The 19,162-nt window shown below is 32.4% G+C and overlaps 1 protein-coding gene across 1 annotated transcript in view; it reads right to left on the reverse strand.

The window, feature by feature from the left end:
• Positions 1 to 19,162, reverse strand: part of STXBP5L (syntaxin binding protein 5L) — a 401,935-nt gene that overhangs the window by 267,976 nt on the left and 114,797 nt on the right. The window contains exons 6-7 of the mRNA XM_007450522.1: positions 6,749 to 6,883; positions 487 to 550 (exon numbers count right to left, since the gene is read on the reverse strand). Coding sequence (XP_007450584.1) covers positions 487 to 550; positions 6,749 to 6,883 — 199 coding nt within the window. The remainder of the gene's footprint in view (positions 1 to 486; positions 551 to 6,748; positions 6,884 to 19,162) is intronic.

Here is a 19,162-nt window from a genome sequence, read left to right on the forward strand (position 1 = left end):
TCATCGCTGTGGCCTCTCCCGCCGCGGAGCACAGGCTCCGGACTCGCAGGCCCAGCGGCCATGGCTCACGGGCCCAGCCGCTCCGCGGCATGCGGGATCCTCCCGGACCGGGGCGCGAACCCGTGTCCCCTGCATCAGCAGGCGGACCCTCAATCACTGCGCCACCAGGGAAGCCCATTGACAATATTTTTAACTTCAGGCATTGAATATTTGAAAATTAAAGTTGTTCTATGTGTTACATGCCTTCCTCAAAATTCTAGAATTAAATATCAACTTTAGGTGAAACTAAAGACTCAATTTGGGACCATTATTAGTGTAAATAATATGTTCATTCATTTATTTGCTCATTCATTCATTCAACATATTTTAATTTTAGATTACACTGAATGCACTGTGCTAGATGTTAGGTATAAAATAATAGTAAGAAACACTTTTATTCAAGAATAAGGAAAATAAATTCAAGAATAGTGGTATTGTAATACTCACTTTCCCTTCATCTCTTGGGCTATCACTTAAATGTACAACTGGACCTGGATGAGTCTTTGTGGATCTGTTAAATCAATTCAAAAGAGTAATTAAAAAAAAAACATTAAAACACCTTACCGTTAGAGACTGAAACAAAGAAATTAAGATTATACTGGAATACACTCCCAATATTCTGGAGTTTGGTTTAGACTGATTTGAGTCTTTGGTTGTTTTTCTTTAAGACTACTTTTTTTTCTCCTACTAACTCTATTAAAGTAGGTTTATTTTTAAAAAATCAGGTTTAAGGACATAGATCCACATAACAATGGGATTCTTTATTATCTTATATGCTTATATGTTTGTTGCCAGATCTGGTTCTCTGAAAATTTGAGAATGAAGTTTTACTTATACAGCCACAAGGCTAATGCTGCAAACCTGTTTCAACCAAACTGCAAATTACATACCAAATTTAAAATTTCCTTTGACAAGAAATCTCTGATTTTGCTTCTAAAAGAAAGTACGGTGGTTCCTTTGATTTACAAATAGACCCTTTCTAGTGATAGCCATCTTACAGAAAACTGAGCAACTAGGGAAACCTAGTTCACTGGTTCTGTCTCATTTATCTGGTTAACTAGTGTAATCAATAATAGTGTAAGAACGTATTGTTAAAGGGATCTTTGCTCTGTTAATCTGACTTTAAATTTATTCTGTTCTAATATCTGGCATGTTTCTTTTATATTTCCTACTTTAACTGATGTCACCATTGAGTATGAATATGTCATGGTTAAATATGACATGAACGGATATGACATAGATTTATTATTGCTCTTTTTTTCCAAATCCTTTCTTTAATGACCTAATTGTGCCAGATTAACCCTAGTATAAGTATATTGACATATTTATAATTTATTTCTTAAGCACACATGAAAATCATCAAATATTCTGCACAAAAAAATAATGAAGATTTAAATTTTAGAAATTCTTTGGACTCAGACAAAAGTGACAAATTAAGTAACTCCAGGTTCCCTAGATACTGACTCCCCAGAGTAACTCAGAAAAATACATATTTTTTTAGATATTTTGTTAGTGGCTTTATCCTAAATTTTCTTACTTAAAAATGGAGATGATAGCAGTGTACCTACTGAATAACTGTGAGGGTTAAAATATACATATAGCATCTAACATAATGCCAAAACATAGTACTCAATAAATAGTATGTATTATGATCGTTGTAAATCATTGGAATAATTAGAAATTAGAGTTACTACTTGCATTCTAGGATATGTGCAGGAAGAAAAGGCTTCATAAAACATTTACAGGGTTTTTTGCAGTTCTTTTATGTTTATATGTAATATATTATTCACATATAAATGCAGTGCTTTATTACAGTATAAATGCCTCTGATAAAAGACAATGTTCTTCAATTATCTTTTGGTAACTAATAGTATCCAACAAACCAAAAACCCTATCTGTCTTTTGGGTTTGATTGGAACAACAAATACCCAAAGTGTACACCATGATAAACTAGTGAATATATATAAGGTGTTTCACATAAAGACTGTCCCATATCAAAAAAAAAAAGTTTGGGAAACCTTGAATTAAAATTAAATATTTTTATTTAATAATATTAAATTAAAGTTCTTTTACAGAACTTCTTAGAGCCATAATATGCAAATCACCATTGCAAATCTTCAATATTTTCCAAAATTTTGGTCCATAGAATCCTTTTTCATTGATCCTCTATTGAGGGAATCACTGAAATACACTTTGAGAAACACTAGTTAGACCATATGAAAGACTCTTCATTTAGCTTATGACTCTATAAAACACTCAAGTTCAGGAAAAAAATCTACAATTAATCTTCAGTTATTTGTAATAACTTTTTCAGACTATAGAAGAGACTTCTTTTTAATTGTAAAAAAAAAAAAAAAACCCTGAAACTCAGAAGATAACAAAAGTTAAGAGGAAAAATCTCTCATATTATTTCACTGCCTAGATATGACTGCTAACATTTTGATATTTTTTCTGACTTTTTCCCTAATATTAAATTTCCAAAAACTACCAAGCATTACTTGCAAAATTTATGGCCATTAGAAATTGACTTTAAAAAGCAACTGTGTACTCTGGATTCTATAAATCCCATAAAATTACTTTAGATAGAATTATCAATGAAATTAACTTCATGGGATAGTCATCTAAACAATTTTTCTAATATCCCTATTTATTTCTCTCCCTCCCATTCACCAGAATGGCTTCTCGATAGTTTTCTTTGTGGACTTTCTCTTCCCTTATCTTAAATACTGGTATTCCTTTGTATTCTGTCCTAGACTGCAAAGTATTCCCATATTATATATGGTCATGAATTCAAGAGCCCACAGGAGCCAGGCAGGTACTGCAAATGAGTTCAACAGGCTGAATAAGAACCGTGCCAAACTGGATAGCACATTACCCACCTACAAAAGGAAAGTTGTTAGTTCCTGTTGATTACTGACTTCCATGCAAGAATACTGGACTGGGATTGTTTCATCAGGAATTTTTTCATGAAAAGCTGGAAATCCAAATTTTTATCTCTACCAGTTCTTAAATATTGGAAACTAATAATTCAGAATATATTTAAATACTCTGATGGGCAAACAAAACATATCTGTGTGTCAGAATTGGTTCACTGTCTACAAGTTTGCTACCTCATTTATATACACTTTTCATGCACAATCTCAAATATTCTTATAGTTTCAATGACCATGTAAATTCTGATCTCATTAGGTTCAGATCCATATATCCTACATCCTACCATTCTCCCATACCAATTCCATTTGAATAACTTAAAAACACATACAACTCAACCTACCTAAAATTGAACTCATTATTTTACTCCCAACCTACTCCATCTCCTGCATTCTTTCACTAAATGGCACCCTTATCAACACAGTTACTCAGGTCAAACGCTTTGGGTCACTCTTAATTCTTAATATATTATTCTTACATCTTCCCACAATACCCAAGTATTGCCTCTTCTATCTTCTAACTATTTATTTAATATGTCAGCTTATCTTCACTCCTAAATCCACCCTAATTTTTACCAAGAATACAGTCTTTTCTCTTTTCAATGATTTCTCCATACCTGCATTCAGAGTGGACTTCCTAAATGCAAATTTGGTCAAGTCAATTCTTTGCTTAAAACTCTTCAAAATCTAGCTCCCGACCTTAGATAAAGTCTAAATGCTCAAACTGGCTTACAAGCCTTTCATACTATATATTTTTATTATCTTCTCAACCTTATCTCTTGCCATCCTTTCCCCCAGCCTTTCCAACCAACTAAACTACTTAAAATTTCTGTGCATGGAACAAAAACTCTCACATTCTATCCTTTAAAACTTCTGTTCCCTCTTCCTGGAAGCCCTCTCCTCCAATTCTCCACTCACCTAACTGAAACTCATCCTTCAGATCTCATGGATGTAACTTCCTTCACAGATACTTCTCTGAGACTTCATGTCTATATTAGGTATCCTTCTTATAGAATTTTCACTTTATATTTCCAATATATTGTAATTGCCTTTTTACTTAATCTCGCCTTTATTACACTGGAATCCTGAGAGGAGAGAAACTATGTCTTCTCAGTTTATACTTGTTCCCAGGAGCTAGCATATCACAGGGCTCAATAAATATATTTGAAGGCTGTGTGCCTTACATCTATGATTTAGTTCTAAATTTCATGCTCAAATTTTTAATCACATGTAGAAAAAACTGGTTATTTTTTTTTCTTTTAAAGCTAGGGCTGTCCAGAAACAGCTATTTCTGTGCTATAACCTGGAACATATTTTCCCATATAAAATTTTTTAATGTCAGTTTTGTTCTATACTACTATTTTATAAGGTATTCTACAAACATTACCGTTTCTACAAACATCACAAAAATGGCTTCCAGTTTCCAAATAACCAATATACACATTATGGGAACACAAACTATTTATAATTATGGGAACTGCCTACAATTACAATTAGGAGACTTCACTAAAAACACAAACAAGCTAAAAAAATAACAAACATTGAATGAAAAATGTTTCAAGTAAGAACTTAAAATAGAAATAATCTCATATAGCTCAAAGATAATTCTGCATTTCTCCCACTTAAAACATGTACTGTTAAAATTTGTTTAAATTTCTAGTTATAAAATGATTCTTAATTAAATATGTATTTTATTATTATCCCATACCCTTAACACATATTAATAAGTGGCATGCATTTTCTAATGTATCTCAAGAGGTAGAGAGCAATTAAAAGACTGACTCCTCAGGGAGACTGGAAGTTAGCATTTAAAATTATATCTATCACAGTGGGACTATAATTTCATGGAAAAGACTTTTGGAAATCTGGTGTAAATAAAGCAAGAAACAGTCAGGAGATAAGGTGGCTACTAATGATTTCTTGAGGATATTTCAAAGTCATTTTCAGAGGCACATACAACTCTATAAAACACCGGATTTATATAAATGTGAGATTCTATTCAGAATCACATGCATAAGAATATATTATGAAAAAATAAAATGCCTTATTTTATTTCTTTAATTTCTCCTAATTTTACCCTCCTTTATAATATACACTTTAAAATCTTCATTAGTTCTGAAATCATAAAGTATGGACTATGTAAATACATATAGGGTGTAAGTCATAGTTCAGGTAGTATTAATCTGAACTATGAAAAGGATTTGTTAAGTAAATGAATATAGAAACAACATTGCAAGTGTGGTGAAATATTTGATCTGTTTAGATAAAAAACTCTTCTTAATTACTTTATCAGCATTGAACTGACCACAAATGATACACCTTTTACTATCTGTACTAATATTAAATTTATATAAAATCTCTATATTTGATCTCTCAAGTTTACTTTATCAATATCCCAAAACAATATTATGAAAACAAATATTAAGTTCAGCCCTATTTAGTGCTTTTATAGAACTAAGATTATAGGGGGAAAAGCCTTTCCCAAATAGCTGAAAAAATAGATAACTTTTTGGTAGACATAATTGTCTACCGGACAAGTGTTTTTAAAAATATGCACATAGAATATTAAAATATATATGAGCAAAATAGCTCATACCAATTATAATTATAAATGAAAGCTGTAAGTCAACAGCACTTGTATCTATTTATCATACTAATTTTCACTGTCATTAGTTATTTAGTAGCCACTCTGTGGAAAGCACCAAAATAAGCCAAATATGAAGAAAAAAAGAGCAATGAACAAAGGATTCTGCCCTGGAGCAGTTCTTAATCTAATGAGGAAGAATTATCATTAATTAAAAAAACTCATTAGGACATAATATGAGAGGAATATTTTAATAAGAATATAACTAGTAACAACCTTCCCTATCAAGTAATATACATGTACATTGAAACATTGGGAATAGGGAATAGTAGATTTATTTTAAAGACCACAGTCAAGTTTCATGAAAATAGGCTGTTTTAATCAGAGTTTTAGAGAAAAATAATTATGCAATTTAGAATGTATGTATACGTAAGAGAGAGAATGAGCCAACCTCAAGTCAAACGTACCTTATTAAGGACCTAATATGTACAGAGCACAAACATTTATTAAAGAAAAATTGTTTTTCCAATTAACACATTGACCAGGAAAATTGTCTCTGTATATGCTACAAAAGACGGCTTGGAATTCCATGAAGTTTCACATTTGAGGGATTTCACATTTCACATGTGAAACGTAAATATCAGTGCCAAATGAAAGTGGTAATTGCCATCAGCCACATACCCAAAATGCTGTATACACAGCATGAAAGATACTGATGAACTGATTCTTCTTGGAACTCAGAATGATATGTTAATGAGGCAAGTGAAGAATAAGCTACCAGCATTTAAAAATATGTGAACTAATCATGATTATTTTTACATAAAGCTAAATGTGGTCATAATCCACTTGCCACTCCCACTGGAAATGGCTATACTAAGGTTGACTATGAAGAAATGAGACGATTTTCATGTATAAGTTTTAGAATAAGCTTTAATATTTTATCATCAAATTTTGTATACATAATAAACCTTAATTATTTACAGTATTTGGAAAGTCTAAAATTAGCATATGTTAATACTACAATATCTATTTTTAAAAGCTTTTAGAGTTTTAAATTATTTTAGATGAACTTTTCACTCAAATTCATCATAAATTAGCCATTGATGTTTGAAATAACTCTGCAATTTGATATATATACTGCATAACCATAAGATATATTTAATCCAAATAAAGTGGTATTCAAGTTCAAACTTACAGTTCAATTGCCTTGTTCCACATGATAACATATCCAGAAAGAATGAAAGATTCAATATTTACAATATGTGTATTTCCTCTTTCTGTTCCAACATAGAGCCATTTACTCTGGAAAGGTAGATGACAGTAAGTAATTCTGAAAGAAAGAAAATTACAATTAAAATATCTAAATTTTATATCTGGTCAGCATTATATTTTCCTTATGCTTATAACATAGCGATACCTATATAAACAATAAAATTTACCATATACTCAGTAGCCCTTAGTTATCAGAGTTCACAGGATAAATAACAATAGTATGTCATTAAAAATAATAATGATAAAACCACCACTATTAAGTGTCTAACATGGGCATTGACATATATTATTTCTAACTGAAAATAGCACTTCAAGACATATAAATATTTCTGTTTCACAAGAATATTTGCTTTTACTTGCCTAGGACTGACAGCTAATAAGTGGCAAAACTGGGATTCAAATCCATTCCTGTTTGGTTGAAAAAACTGCCATATTTCTACAACGCTACACTGTTTGCTTTTTTTCACTTGAAATAAAAATTAGGTAAATATGAAACATAAATTTCAGAGGTCACAGAGTCTGTAGCTTTGTCTACATGAGGCGATGAATTATTTACTTTTTATTCTGATGTTTGGCATCTAAGTAGTATAAAGAAAACTTATAAGGTCAGAGATCCATTATACTATTCCCTTATTCTTTTGTTCTGCCTTCATCTTCACAATGGGCTTTCTGACCAATTCTGGGAAACTGTTCCATAGCCAAAGCAACCATGACTCATATATATGAAATTTGGGGATTTATCAGAGTCTTCTATCCACAGCATCATCACTTTTTCTAGTTGGGCCTACTTAGGCTCCTTAACCACTCTTAAAAAGACATGGTGGGATAAGTTCACAGTTATTCCTTATCAGAACTTGTTATTAAATCATAATATTTCCTAGAATTTATTTAGAAAAGGAGCTGGTAAATTGTTAGCAGAGCAAAACAGAATTCTGACACCAAGCAGACACACAACTATGGAAAAAAAAAAAAAAGGAAAATGAATGGTAAATTCCAGAAAGGATTCCATCTTGTACCTCTTTATATAAGAGTAAACATGTAATATGTCAAATTTATATTTTCAATCTGGTTCATTGACCTTCTCTACACCAAACTTTATCTATTCAAAAGTATTCTGTTGAAGGCACCTTGCACACTACAATCCAAAAAACTAGAAGCCTTGTTATTACATACACATTTACAGAGTCAACTGACAATCTAATTAAAGTATGACATTGGGCAATTTTGATTAAAACCTAAAGTCTAGAATTGCTGTTGCCAAGAGATACTCAATAATGTTCCACAGAAAGTAACTTGATAGTCATGTTTCTAGCCAATGAACAATCAATTTTCAATTCAATCCATGTAGAAAGAGGAAGCTCATTTTAAAAAGGATCTATGATCACCCTTTCTGAATAATGGGAGAGTAGAAAAAACACCAATCCCATTAAACTAGACACAAATACAGGAGTTCAGGTAGAAAAGGAGCAAACTTAAATATTACATGGTCATTTATAAGGTTAAGAAGAAAAGTCTAAGAACTGCCAGGTTTCAGTAATGAGACCTGAAGCAAGCAGCAAAATTCCAATACAGACAGACTTTACAGTATGTACAAGAACAGTGGAATACATGAAGATCCAAACAGAAATATAAATATTCCTTGAACCAACACTACTGTATTCCTCATTCTTATTGATAAGAAACTAGACCCTTTATGACAAAAGGGTTTCATCTTATGTCCAAAGTCCAACTGATGGGTCATGGTTAAACAAGTAAGAGATTCCCAGAATTAATCTGAACCCAGTTTGAAAAGTAGAACAATAAAACAATAAAAACACTAATTTGAAAAGATATATGCACCCCTATGTTCATTGCAGCATTACTGACAATAGCCAAGATACAGGAGCAATGTAAGTGCCCATCAGTAGATGAATGGATAAAGAACATGTGGTATATACATGTACAATGGAATATACTCAGGTATAAAATGGATGAAATCTTGCCATTTGTGACAACATGGATGGACTTTTGCTAAGTGAAATAAGTCAGACAGAAATACAACTATTATATGATTTCACTTATATGTGGTATCTAAAAAACAAAACAAATGAACATAACAAAACAGAAACAGAGTTATAGATACAGAGAACAAACAGGTGGTTGCCAGAGGGGAGGGAGATGGGAGGATGAGTGAAATAGGTGAAGAAAATTAAGAGGTACAAACTTCTAGTTACAAAACAAATGAGTCATAGGATGAAATGTATAGCATGGTGAATATAGTCAACAATGTAATATCTCTGTATGGTGACAGATGATACCTAAACTTATTGTGGTGATCATTATATACAGAAATATCAAATCACTATGTTGTGCACCTGGAATTAACATTGGGTTGTAGGTCAATTATACTTTTTCTTTTATTTAGTATCTATACAAAATTATGGATGTTCACTCTTCTTATTGTCATAATCACTTCATGATGTATGTAAGTCAAGTCATTATGCTGTATACCTTAAAGTTATACAGTGCCGTATGTCCATTTTATCGCAATAAAACTGCAAGGAAAAAAAAGAACCTGAAACCTAAGGACAACCACTCGCAAAAAGCCAGCTATGCTTTCCTAAATAAAGCAACTACTTAAGCTATAGCCAATCCCATAATCCTTTGCTTTGCTTTCATGTCTTATCTATAAAAGTCTTGCCCCTAGCTATCTGTGGAGCACTCTTAACCACCTCTGTTGGCACTGCCCAATTCAAATTGATTTTCGCTCAAATTAACTCTTAAAATTAAAAAAAAAAGTAATGTGATTTACTTAAGATAATTGACATAGGTGAAGGAGAGGGCATGATTAAACTTGTGCTGTGTGTTTGATAACCATAATAAGTGACTAATCAATATCCTTATAGAACTTAATTTACTGTACTTAATAGCTACACTTTCATTTATAATGTATTTCTACCACCACCACCTGCAAGATGAAGGATTTTCTATTATATGTGGGCCTTGGAAAAATAATATTGTTCCTGTATCCATATTCACTCATTCTTTCGTAGTAAATCATCTAACACATTATCAGTCTTCCTTCCATTCATCCATTTATTCAAGCTTCACTGAATAATTCTTTATAAAAAGTACTGTCCTTGATTACAACATACCTAATCTTTTTCCTTAAAAAAATGTAACATCTAACAGGAGAGATAAGACAAGTTGACAAGTAAGAAAAATAAAAGTAAAATGTGTTAATTGCTATAAAGAGTTCAAAGGAGGGAGGGATTAATTCAAGTAAGGGAAATCAAGGAAAGCTAAGGTAGAAACTGTACAGTATTTGAATTGGGCCAAAGGACTCTGTAATTTGATATATTTTTTACATAAGCATATTAAATTAAAAAAATACATGTTTCTCAAGCTTGAATAACATACAGATCTTTAAAAAATTTTTTGCTGATCCTCACTTTGACTTACTTTTATAACTTCTTTAACTTATATATAAAAATAAGAAATTCTTCATACTTATGACTCATATATACATAAAACAAAAAAAATTAAATACAAGTAAAACTAAAACTAGAATTCAAATGACAATTAATTTATATGACATATGAATTTTTTTTTACAAAAATAAAACAATCTCACAATATGGATATGATTCTGACTCCACAGGTTCTTTTATGTCTATACTTACTCTGTGTCTCTCTTTCACTACTTGCCTCTACTTGAATACCTTTGAATTCTGTTCCATAGTATACCATCACACAATTTTATAATCATTTGGTATGAATACATAATACATGTGCATAGTCCACTTCGAATTTTATTATTAACCCATAACAATTAAAATAATACTACTTGGTACCAACACAATCATAAATGCAAATATAACTTCACATATTGAAATTGTATGGCAGTATTTTTGCATAAGAGGGTTTATTCAAATCATTCAGAATATTTCCATTAGTCTGATTATAAATTACTGTGGATAATTCACAACCCCAAGACTATGCCCATAAATCCTATTTTGAGAAACACTGTCAATACACAAGCCAAAAATATACTGTAAAAAGGAAAATGGCTTAAAATTACAAAAATTATGCTGTATAAAATTTAGTGGAAGATTTCAGTTTTAAAACTTTCCCCCCCACTAAGTTCTAACATAGTTCAATTTTAATCTTATTTTTTGTCTGGATTCCAGGTGAAACTTCTAGTACCGGGCATGATGACTTTGGCTCCAGTCCCTTCTATAATATTTATAATCATTCTTTATAATCTGGTTATACTCAGAATCAGGTATATGATTCTGCATATTAAAAATACAAACCAGAGATGACGATTCAATAGTTCTGGAGTAATATCTAGGAATACTGTTTTAAAACTCTTTCTGGGTGGTTTTGATACACAACTACAGTTAAGAACTACTAAATTATAACAACAATCTTAAATTTTTAGTATAGATAAATATCTCATTAAAGTGCATATCCCAGATTCTAGTCACACAAACTGTGACTCCTTGGACTTGGGATGGAACATATGACTGATATTTTAACAAATATTTTGCTATTCAAAATGAAGTCCATAGACCAGCAGCATGGATGTTACCTGGAAGCTTAGTAGAAATTCAGAATCTCAGGCCCAATCCCAGAATTAGAAATTGAATTTTATGAAGAACCCCCAGGTGAGTCACACACACATGAAAGTTTAGGAAGCAGTTCTCTAGGTGATTCTGATACAGATAATTCATGAACTACATTTTAAGAAATGGAGTTCTGTGGCTGAATGACTGCTGCTTACTTACTCTTCAAGTTTTAGGATAAGAACCTAAATTACTAAGTTAGTAGTAGGGATAAAGCTATGTAGTACCCCCCAAACAGCTAATCATGGTTATAATAATGATGATAAGGTGAAGCACAACAACAGCTAGGGAAAGGGACAGATAGCTACCCTAAGATTCCCTCAACATCTTAAGTCAAAGGCTGATATTTAGGAGTTTTAGTGGAAAAACTCAAATCATATAAAAAGCAAAAATAAGGAATTAAATTTTCTTTCTGAAAAAGAATCTGATAATTTTAGACAACCTATACCTAGCTGAATTATAATACAAGAGATAAAATTAAATAGGTAGTGACATTTTAGTTAAATTTCATTCATTGTCTTAATGGGCTCTAATTAACCAGACAGTAGAAAATTCACTGAATTTTATTACCCATAATTAGTTGAAAAACTAACAAAGGTAAGTCAAATTTTAAAAATAAGTCAAATCTGCATTTGCATAGGGAACAACATAATGATTTTTGGCAAATGCAATTCTGAGAAGCTTATTTTTATTCTCCTACAGTGAAAGAAATAACATTTTCTATCATCATTTAAATTCATAGAATATTTCAATTTCTGAACAGGAGAACTGAATTAGTGGAGGCCACGTGGGGAGCAGAAATGAGTCACAGTTCTTCTGGTCAGGATGATAAAAGTAGAAGTATGATGGGGAGCCATAACCCCACCCCAGTAAGATGCCTCTTCCAACCTCAGGTGTTAGTTGAAGGCAAAATAGGGAACCTGAACTACTATTCCCCCCAGTTAGCAACAAGAGGTAATCTGCCCTTCTGTTGCCAGAGCAAGGTCAAAACAACCCACCCAAAACAGAAGGTTTAAATAAGACCTAGGGTGCCATAACATTATATTGAAAGTGTTCAGTTTGTATTAAAAAATCACTCATACCAAGAAATAGAAAAATCACAATTTGAATAAAAAATAGATACCAATATCAAGATGATACAGATGTTAGAATTCACTGAAAAATATTTCAAAGAAGCTATCATAAAATGGAACAAGCAATTATGAATAAAATGGAAAAAAAAAAACAGAAAGTCTCAGCAAAGAAACAGGAGATAAAAAGAAGAATCAAATGCAAATTTTACTACTAAAGAGTATAATAAAGAAAATTTTAAAACCTACAGATAAACTGAATAGCATAATGGAGGAAACAAAAGAGTCAGTGAACTCAAATATAAAGCAATATAAATTATCCAATCTGTAAAACAGACAGAAAATAGATGTAAAAAAAAAAAAAATCAGAGATTCAGAAACCTGTGGGACAAAAACAAAACATCTGATAACAATCATGTTATCAGGGTCCCAGAAGGAAAAGGATGGGACTGAAAAAGGAGTCAAAAAAATAATGTCTAAAAACTTCCCAAATTGGTAAAAGGCAAAACAAAAGATTCAAGAAGCTGAAAAAACCCAAAAGGATAAACCCAGAGAAATAAAACCAAGACAGATCACAACCAAATATCTGAAAACAAAAAATGAAAAGAAAAAAATCTTGAACGTGGCAAGAGAGCAACAACACTTTAACTACAGGGGAAAAATTCCAATTATAGGAGATTTCTCATCAGAAAACAGGGGGCCAAAAGGAAGTAGAACATTACTCAAGGGCTTAAAGAAAAGAACTGTCAACCCAGAATTTTATACATGCCAAATATATTTCTGCTTTTATTAGATGAAGGAAAGCCAAGAATTTGTCACTAAAAGATCAACTCTAAGAGAATGGTTGAAGGGAGTTTACTAAACAAAAAGGAATTTTTTTTTAAATAGGAATATTTGAATATCAAGTGTGAATAAAAAACAACGAAAAGTAAAACTATGGGTAAATACAATATATTTTCCTTCTCATAATTTCCTAAATTATGTTTGACAGTTGAAGGAAAAATTATAACACAGTCTGATTTGGTTCTAAATATAGATAGAGGAAAATTTATTATAAATGAGGGAAATAAAAAAGAAAAGTCTTTATACTTCATTCAAATTGGGAAAATGCAATAGCAAAAGACTGTGGTAAATTGTTTATATATAATGAAATGTCTACAGCAACCTCTAAAGAAGTGAAGTGATACAAAAAGACACTAAAAAATAAAGATAAATCAAAATGAAATTCAAAAAAATTTTTGATTAAAAACAGGATGGCAAGAAAAAAATACCAAGTAGGTGAAAAACAGAGAGATCAAGCAGATAACAAAAAATAAAGTGAGATCTTAAGTCCTGAGATATCAATAATTACAGAAAACGTAAACACCAATTAAAACACACAGATTGACAAAGTGAATTTAAAAAACATAACCAAACTATACACTGTCTACAAGAAACTTACTTCAATTATATTGATATGGAAAAGCTGAAAGTAACAAGAATGACAAGATATATCATGCAAACATTAATCAAGAGAAAGCAGAAGAGGTTATATTAATATCAGATTAAAAAAAGAGTTCAGATAAAAAAGAGTTCAGATAACCAGAGACAGAGAAGGACATTATATAAAGATAAAAGGTCAGTCCACCAAGAAGACAGAGCAATCCCAAATGTGCATGCACCAAACAACAGGTTGCAAAATACATGAAGCAAAAACTGATAAAACTGAAAAGAAAAAAAGAGACTCCATGATGCTAGTAGATTTCAACACCTGTCTCTAGCAATTCAGTAAGGATACAGAAGAACTCAACACAACCATCAGCCAACAGAAACTAATCAACATTTATAGAATAGTCTGCTAAACAACAACAAAATAGACATTCTTTCCTAGCAGCCATAAAACATATACTAAGATAGATGATATCCTGGGCTATAAACCAAACCTCAGTAAATTTAAAATAATTCAGATCATATACAATGTGTTCTCTAAACACAATGGAATCAAACTAAAAATCAATAAAAGATAATAGGGAAAAAATCTCCAAATACTTAGAATTAAGCAACACACTTCTAATCCATGGGCCTAGGAAGTCATCACAAGGGAATTCAAAAAATACACTGAACTGAATGACACTGGAAATACAATAAATCAAAATATGTGGGAGCTTAGACATTGATTTGAAACTTTTCCTAAAGCAATGCCAAAAGGGAATTTATAGCACTAAATACTTACATTAGAAAAAAGGAAAAGTTTTGAATCAATGTCTAAGTTCCCACCCTCAAGAACCTAGAGAAATAAGAGCAAAATAAATCTAAAACAAGTAGACAAAATAATAATAATAATAAAAAGCAGAAATTAATGAAATTGAAAACAGTAAAGCAATGGAACTAATCAATGAAACAAAAAGCAGTTTCCTTGAAAAGTTCAATAAAACTGAAAAATCTCCAGCAAAACTGACAAGAAAAAAAAAACAGGGAAGACCATTTAGCAATATTAGGAATTAAAAAGGAATATCATGCAAACTTAAATATGACAGTAACAATTTTACACAAGTATTTCTCACAACTTATGAAATGAACTAATTCCTCAAAAAGCACAAATTAGAGGGCTTCCCTGGGGGCGCAGTGGTTGAGAGTCTGCCTGCCGATGCAGGGGACACGGGTTTGTGCCCTGGTCCGGGAAGATCTCACATGCCGCAGAGCGGCTGCGCCCGTGAGCCATGGCCGCTGAGCCTGCGCGTCAGGAGCCTGTGCTCCGCAATGGGAGAGGCCACAACAGTGAGAGGCCCACGAACCGCAAAAAACAAACAAACAAACAAACAAAAAAAGTACAAATTAGAGCAATTCCCCAAATCTGAAGTAGATTGAACAGTTCTATTACTAGTAAGAAAATTTAATTAGTAATTTAAAAATTTCCAGAAATCTTCAGGCCCATATGGTTTCACAAGAGAATTCTATCAAATACTTAAAGAAAAATTATCACCAATTCTAACAATCTCTTCCAGAAAATACAAGAGGGAAAACTTCCCAATTCATTCTATAATGTTAGGATTACCTGAGAGTGAAATCAGATAAAGACAATACAATAAAGAAACCCACAAAGTGTATACCCTAAAAATATATAACTTTTACTTGTCATTTTAACTCAATAAAGCTGGGAGGGGTAAAAAAGTATGCACCAATACTCCTCATGAATACTGATGTAAAAATCCTTAACAAAAGATTAGCAAATAGAATTCAGCAATATATAAAAAGACCAAGAGAGGCTTATTCCAGGAATGCAAGGCTAGCTCAATATTTGGAAATTGGTCAATGTAATTCACCATAGTAACAGGCTAAAACAGAAAACATGACCATATCAATTGATGCAGAAATAGCATTTGACAAAATTCAACTCGCACTCATGATAAAAGCTGTCAAAAATAGTATTAGAGAGTATTCTCTCAACTTCATAAAGATCAGCTACAAAAAGCCTACAAGAAACATTATACTTAATGGTGAAAGAATGAATTCTTTCCATCTAAGATCAAGAACAAGGCAAGCACGGCTGCTCTTATCCCTCTTCATGAACATAGTTTTGGAAGTTCCAGCCAGTTCAAAAAAGCAAGAAAAAGAAATAAAGCCATGTAGATCAGAAAGGAAGAAATAAAACTTCCTTGTTTGCAGATAACATGATGGTCCACATAGAAAATCCCAAGGAATCTGCAAAGAAACTCACAGAACAAATAAAAAAGTTCAGTAATGTTGCAGCATATAAGATAAGCATACAAAACTCAGTTGTATTTCTACACACTAACAATGAGCATGTGGAAGCTGAAAATGCAACACCATTTAAAATCACTCAATATATGACATACTGAGGTATAAATATAAAAAACAATTATAGAACTTGAATGCTAAAAACTACAAAATCCAGATGAAAGAAATAAAAGATCTAAGTAAACAGACATCCTGTGTTCATGAATTTTAATACTCAACATTGTAAAAATGTCAATTCACATTTTTATAAAACTCTGGCAAAATATTTTTGTAGATTTTGATGACATGCTTATTTTAATATTTATATAGAAAGGCAAAGGGACAAGAATAGCTAAAGCAATTGTGAAAAAGAAGAATGAAGTGGGAGGAACCAGCCTACCCAATTTCAAGACCATATATATCTATAATAAAGACTACGTGGTATTTGCAGAGGGATGGAAATATAGATCAATGCAATAGAATAGAGAACACAGAAAAATAAACCCTTTAATATGCCCAACTGACTTTTGACAAATTTGTAAGTCAATTCAATGAAAGAAGGCCAACAAATAGTACTAGAGAACTGGATATCTACTGAGACAAAATTGAATCTCTACCTAAACTTCAAACCTTATACAAAAAGTAACTCAAAACAGATCACACATTTATATTTACATGTAAAGTATAAAAGTTTACCAAAAAAAAAGGAGAAAATTCTTAGGATCTGGGACTAAGCAGTATGTTCTTAGATTTAATTTAAAAGTATGATCCATAATCACAGAACTAATAAATTGTGCTTCATCAAAATATAACCCATTTCTTACATGAAAGACTCTTACAAGCATGGAAATACAAGCTATAGACTGGGAAAAAACATTTACAAACCATATATCCAACAAAGGACTAGTTTTTAGAATAAATTTTTAAATGCTCAAAACTGAATAGTAAAAAAAAAAAATACATGAGAAAGTGCTAACAAATGGAAAATCAATTACTCTACTAGACCCAGGAGAGAAGTGAAATCTTGGAACGAACTACAACTCCAAAATTGCTATGTTAGAAGTTCTTAGGGAATCCGAAAAGCAAGGGAGACAAAATCAGGGGCACTAGAAAAATTTGAAGCCTCTGGTACCTACAGCCACAGCAAATGTCGATACAGCCTAACTCCTTATTGTATCAACATAAAACCTCATATTAAAGTCCTATCTACCTCAAGTACTATTACCCAATACACATGTCTAGCTTTCAACAAAAAATTTATAAGGCATGCTAAAAAGCAAGGGAAAATGTCTGAAGAGACAAAGTAACATTAGAACCAGACTCAGATGTGACAAAAATGATATGCTTATTAGATAAGAAATTTAAAATAACTATGATTACTATTTTAAGTGCACTAATGAAAATAGTAAACAACATGCAAGATGGGTAATGTAAGCAGAGATGAAAACATTAACAATGATTCAAATGGAAATGTTAGATATTAAAACCATTGTAAACAAAATGAAGAATGCATTTGATGTGTTCATCAAGAGTCAATATGGCCAAGTAAACAATCAACAAACGTGAACATAGGTTACTAGAAACTTGCCAAACTTATATGCAACGAGAAAAAAAAGAGGCAGGGGAGAATATCCAAGGACTGTGGGATAGTTTCAAAAGGTGTAACATACTTGTAAGTGGAATGCCAAAAGAGAGAACTGAATAGGAGTATTTGAAGCAATAATGGCTAAAAACTTCCCAAAATTAATGACATACACCAAACCACAGATCCAGGAAGCTCAGACACCTAGGAGGGGGAAGTATACAAAATCGACACCTAGCTTCATCATACTCAAACTGCAGAAAACCAACAACAAAGAGAAAATCTTGAATAAATCCAGGGGTAGAGGGGAAGCCCCCTTACCTACAATACCTTTAGAGAAAAAAAGGATAAGGTTTATCATGGACTTCTCATCATAAACCATGCATGAAAGAATAAGAGTGGAGTGAAAGAATCAAAGTGCTGAGAGGAAAATACCCTCACCAACCTAGATTTGTATAGCCAAAGAAATTATGCTCCAAGAGTGAAGAAATAAAAACACTGTCAGAGTGAGCACAGTGGTGCAGCCACTATGGAAAACAGTATAGAGATTCCTCAAAAAATTAAGAATAGAACTACTATATGACCCAGCAATTCCACTCCTGGGTATATATCCAAAAAAAACCCCCCAAAACCCAAACCACTAATTTGGAAATACATACACACCCCAATCTTCATAGCAGCACTATTTACAATAGCCAAGATAATGGAAGCAACCCAAGTATGCATCATCAGATGAATGGATAAAGAAGATGTGATACAAACACAAACACACACACATACACACACACTGGAATATTACTCAGCTATAAAAAGAATGTAATTCTGCCATTTGCAGCAATGTGGATGGACCTAGAGATAATCATACTAAGTGAAGTAAGTCAGATAGAGAAAGACAAATACTGTATGATATCACTTGTATGTGGAATCAAAAAAATAATACAAGTGAATGTATACAGCAAAACAGAAACAGGGGCTTCCCTGGTGGCGCAGTGGTTGAGGATCTGCCTGCCAATGCAGGGGACACGGGTTCGAGCCCTGGTCTGGGAAGATCCCACATGTCACGGAGCAACTAGGCCCGTGAGCCACAACTACTGAGCCTGCGCATCTGGAGCCTGGGCTCCGCAACAAGAGAGGCCAGGACAGTGAGAGGCACGCGCACCGCGATGAAGAGCGGCCCCCACTCACCACAACTAGAGAAAGCCCTCGCGCAGAAACGGAGACCCAACACAGCCAAAAATAAATAAATAAATTAATTAATTAAAAAAACAGAAAAAAACATTAAAAAAAAAAAAAACAGAAACAGACCCACAGATATAGAAAACAAACTAGTGATTACCAGATGGGATAGCGAACATGGGAGGG

This window comes from Lipotes vexillifer, unplaced genomic scaffold, assembly GCF_000442215.2.
Source record: "Lipotes vexillifer unplaced genomic scaffold, Lipotes_vexillifer_v1.1 scaffold1106, whole genome shotgun sequence".
NCBI lineage: Eukaryota > Metazoa > Chordata > Mammalia > Artiodactyla > Lipotidae > Lipotes > Lipotes vexillifer.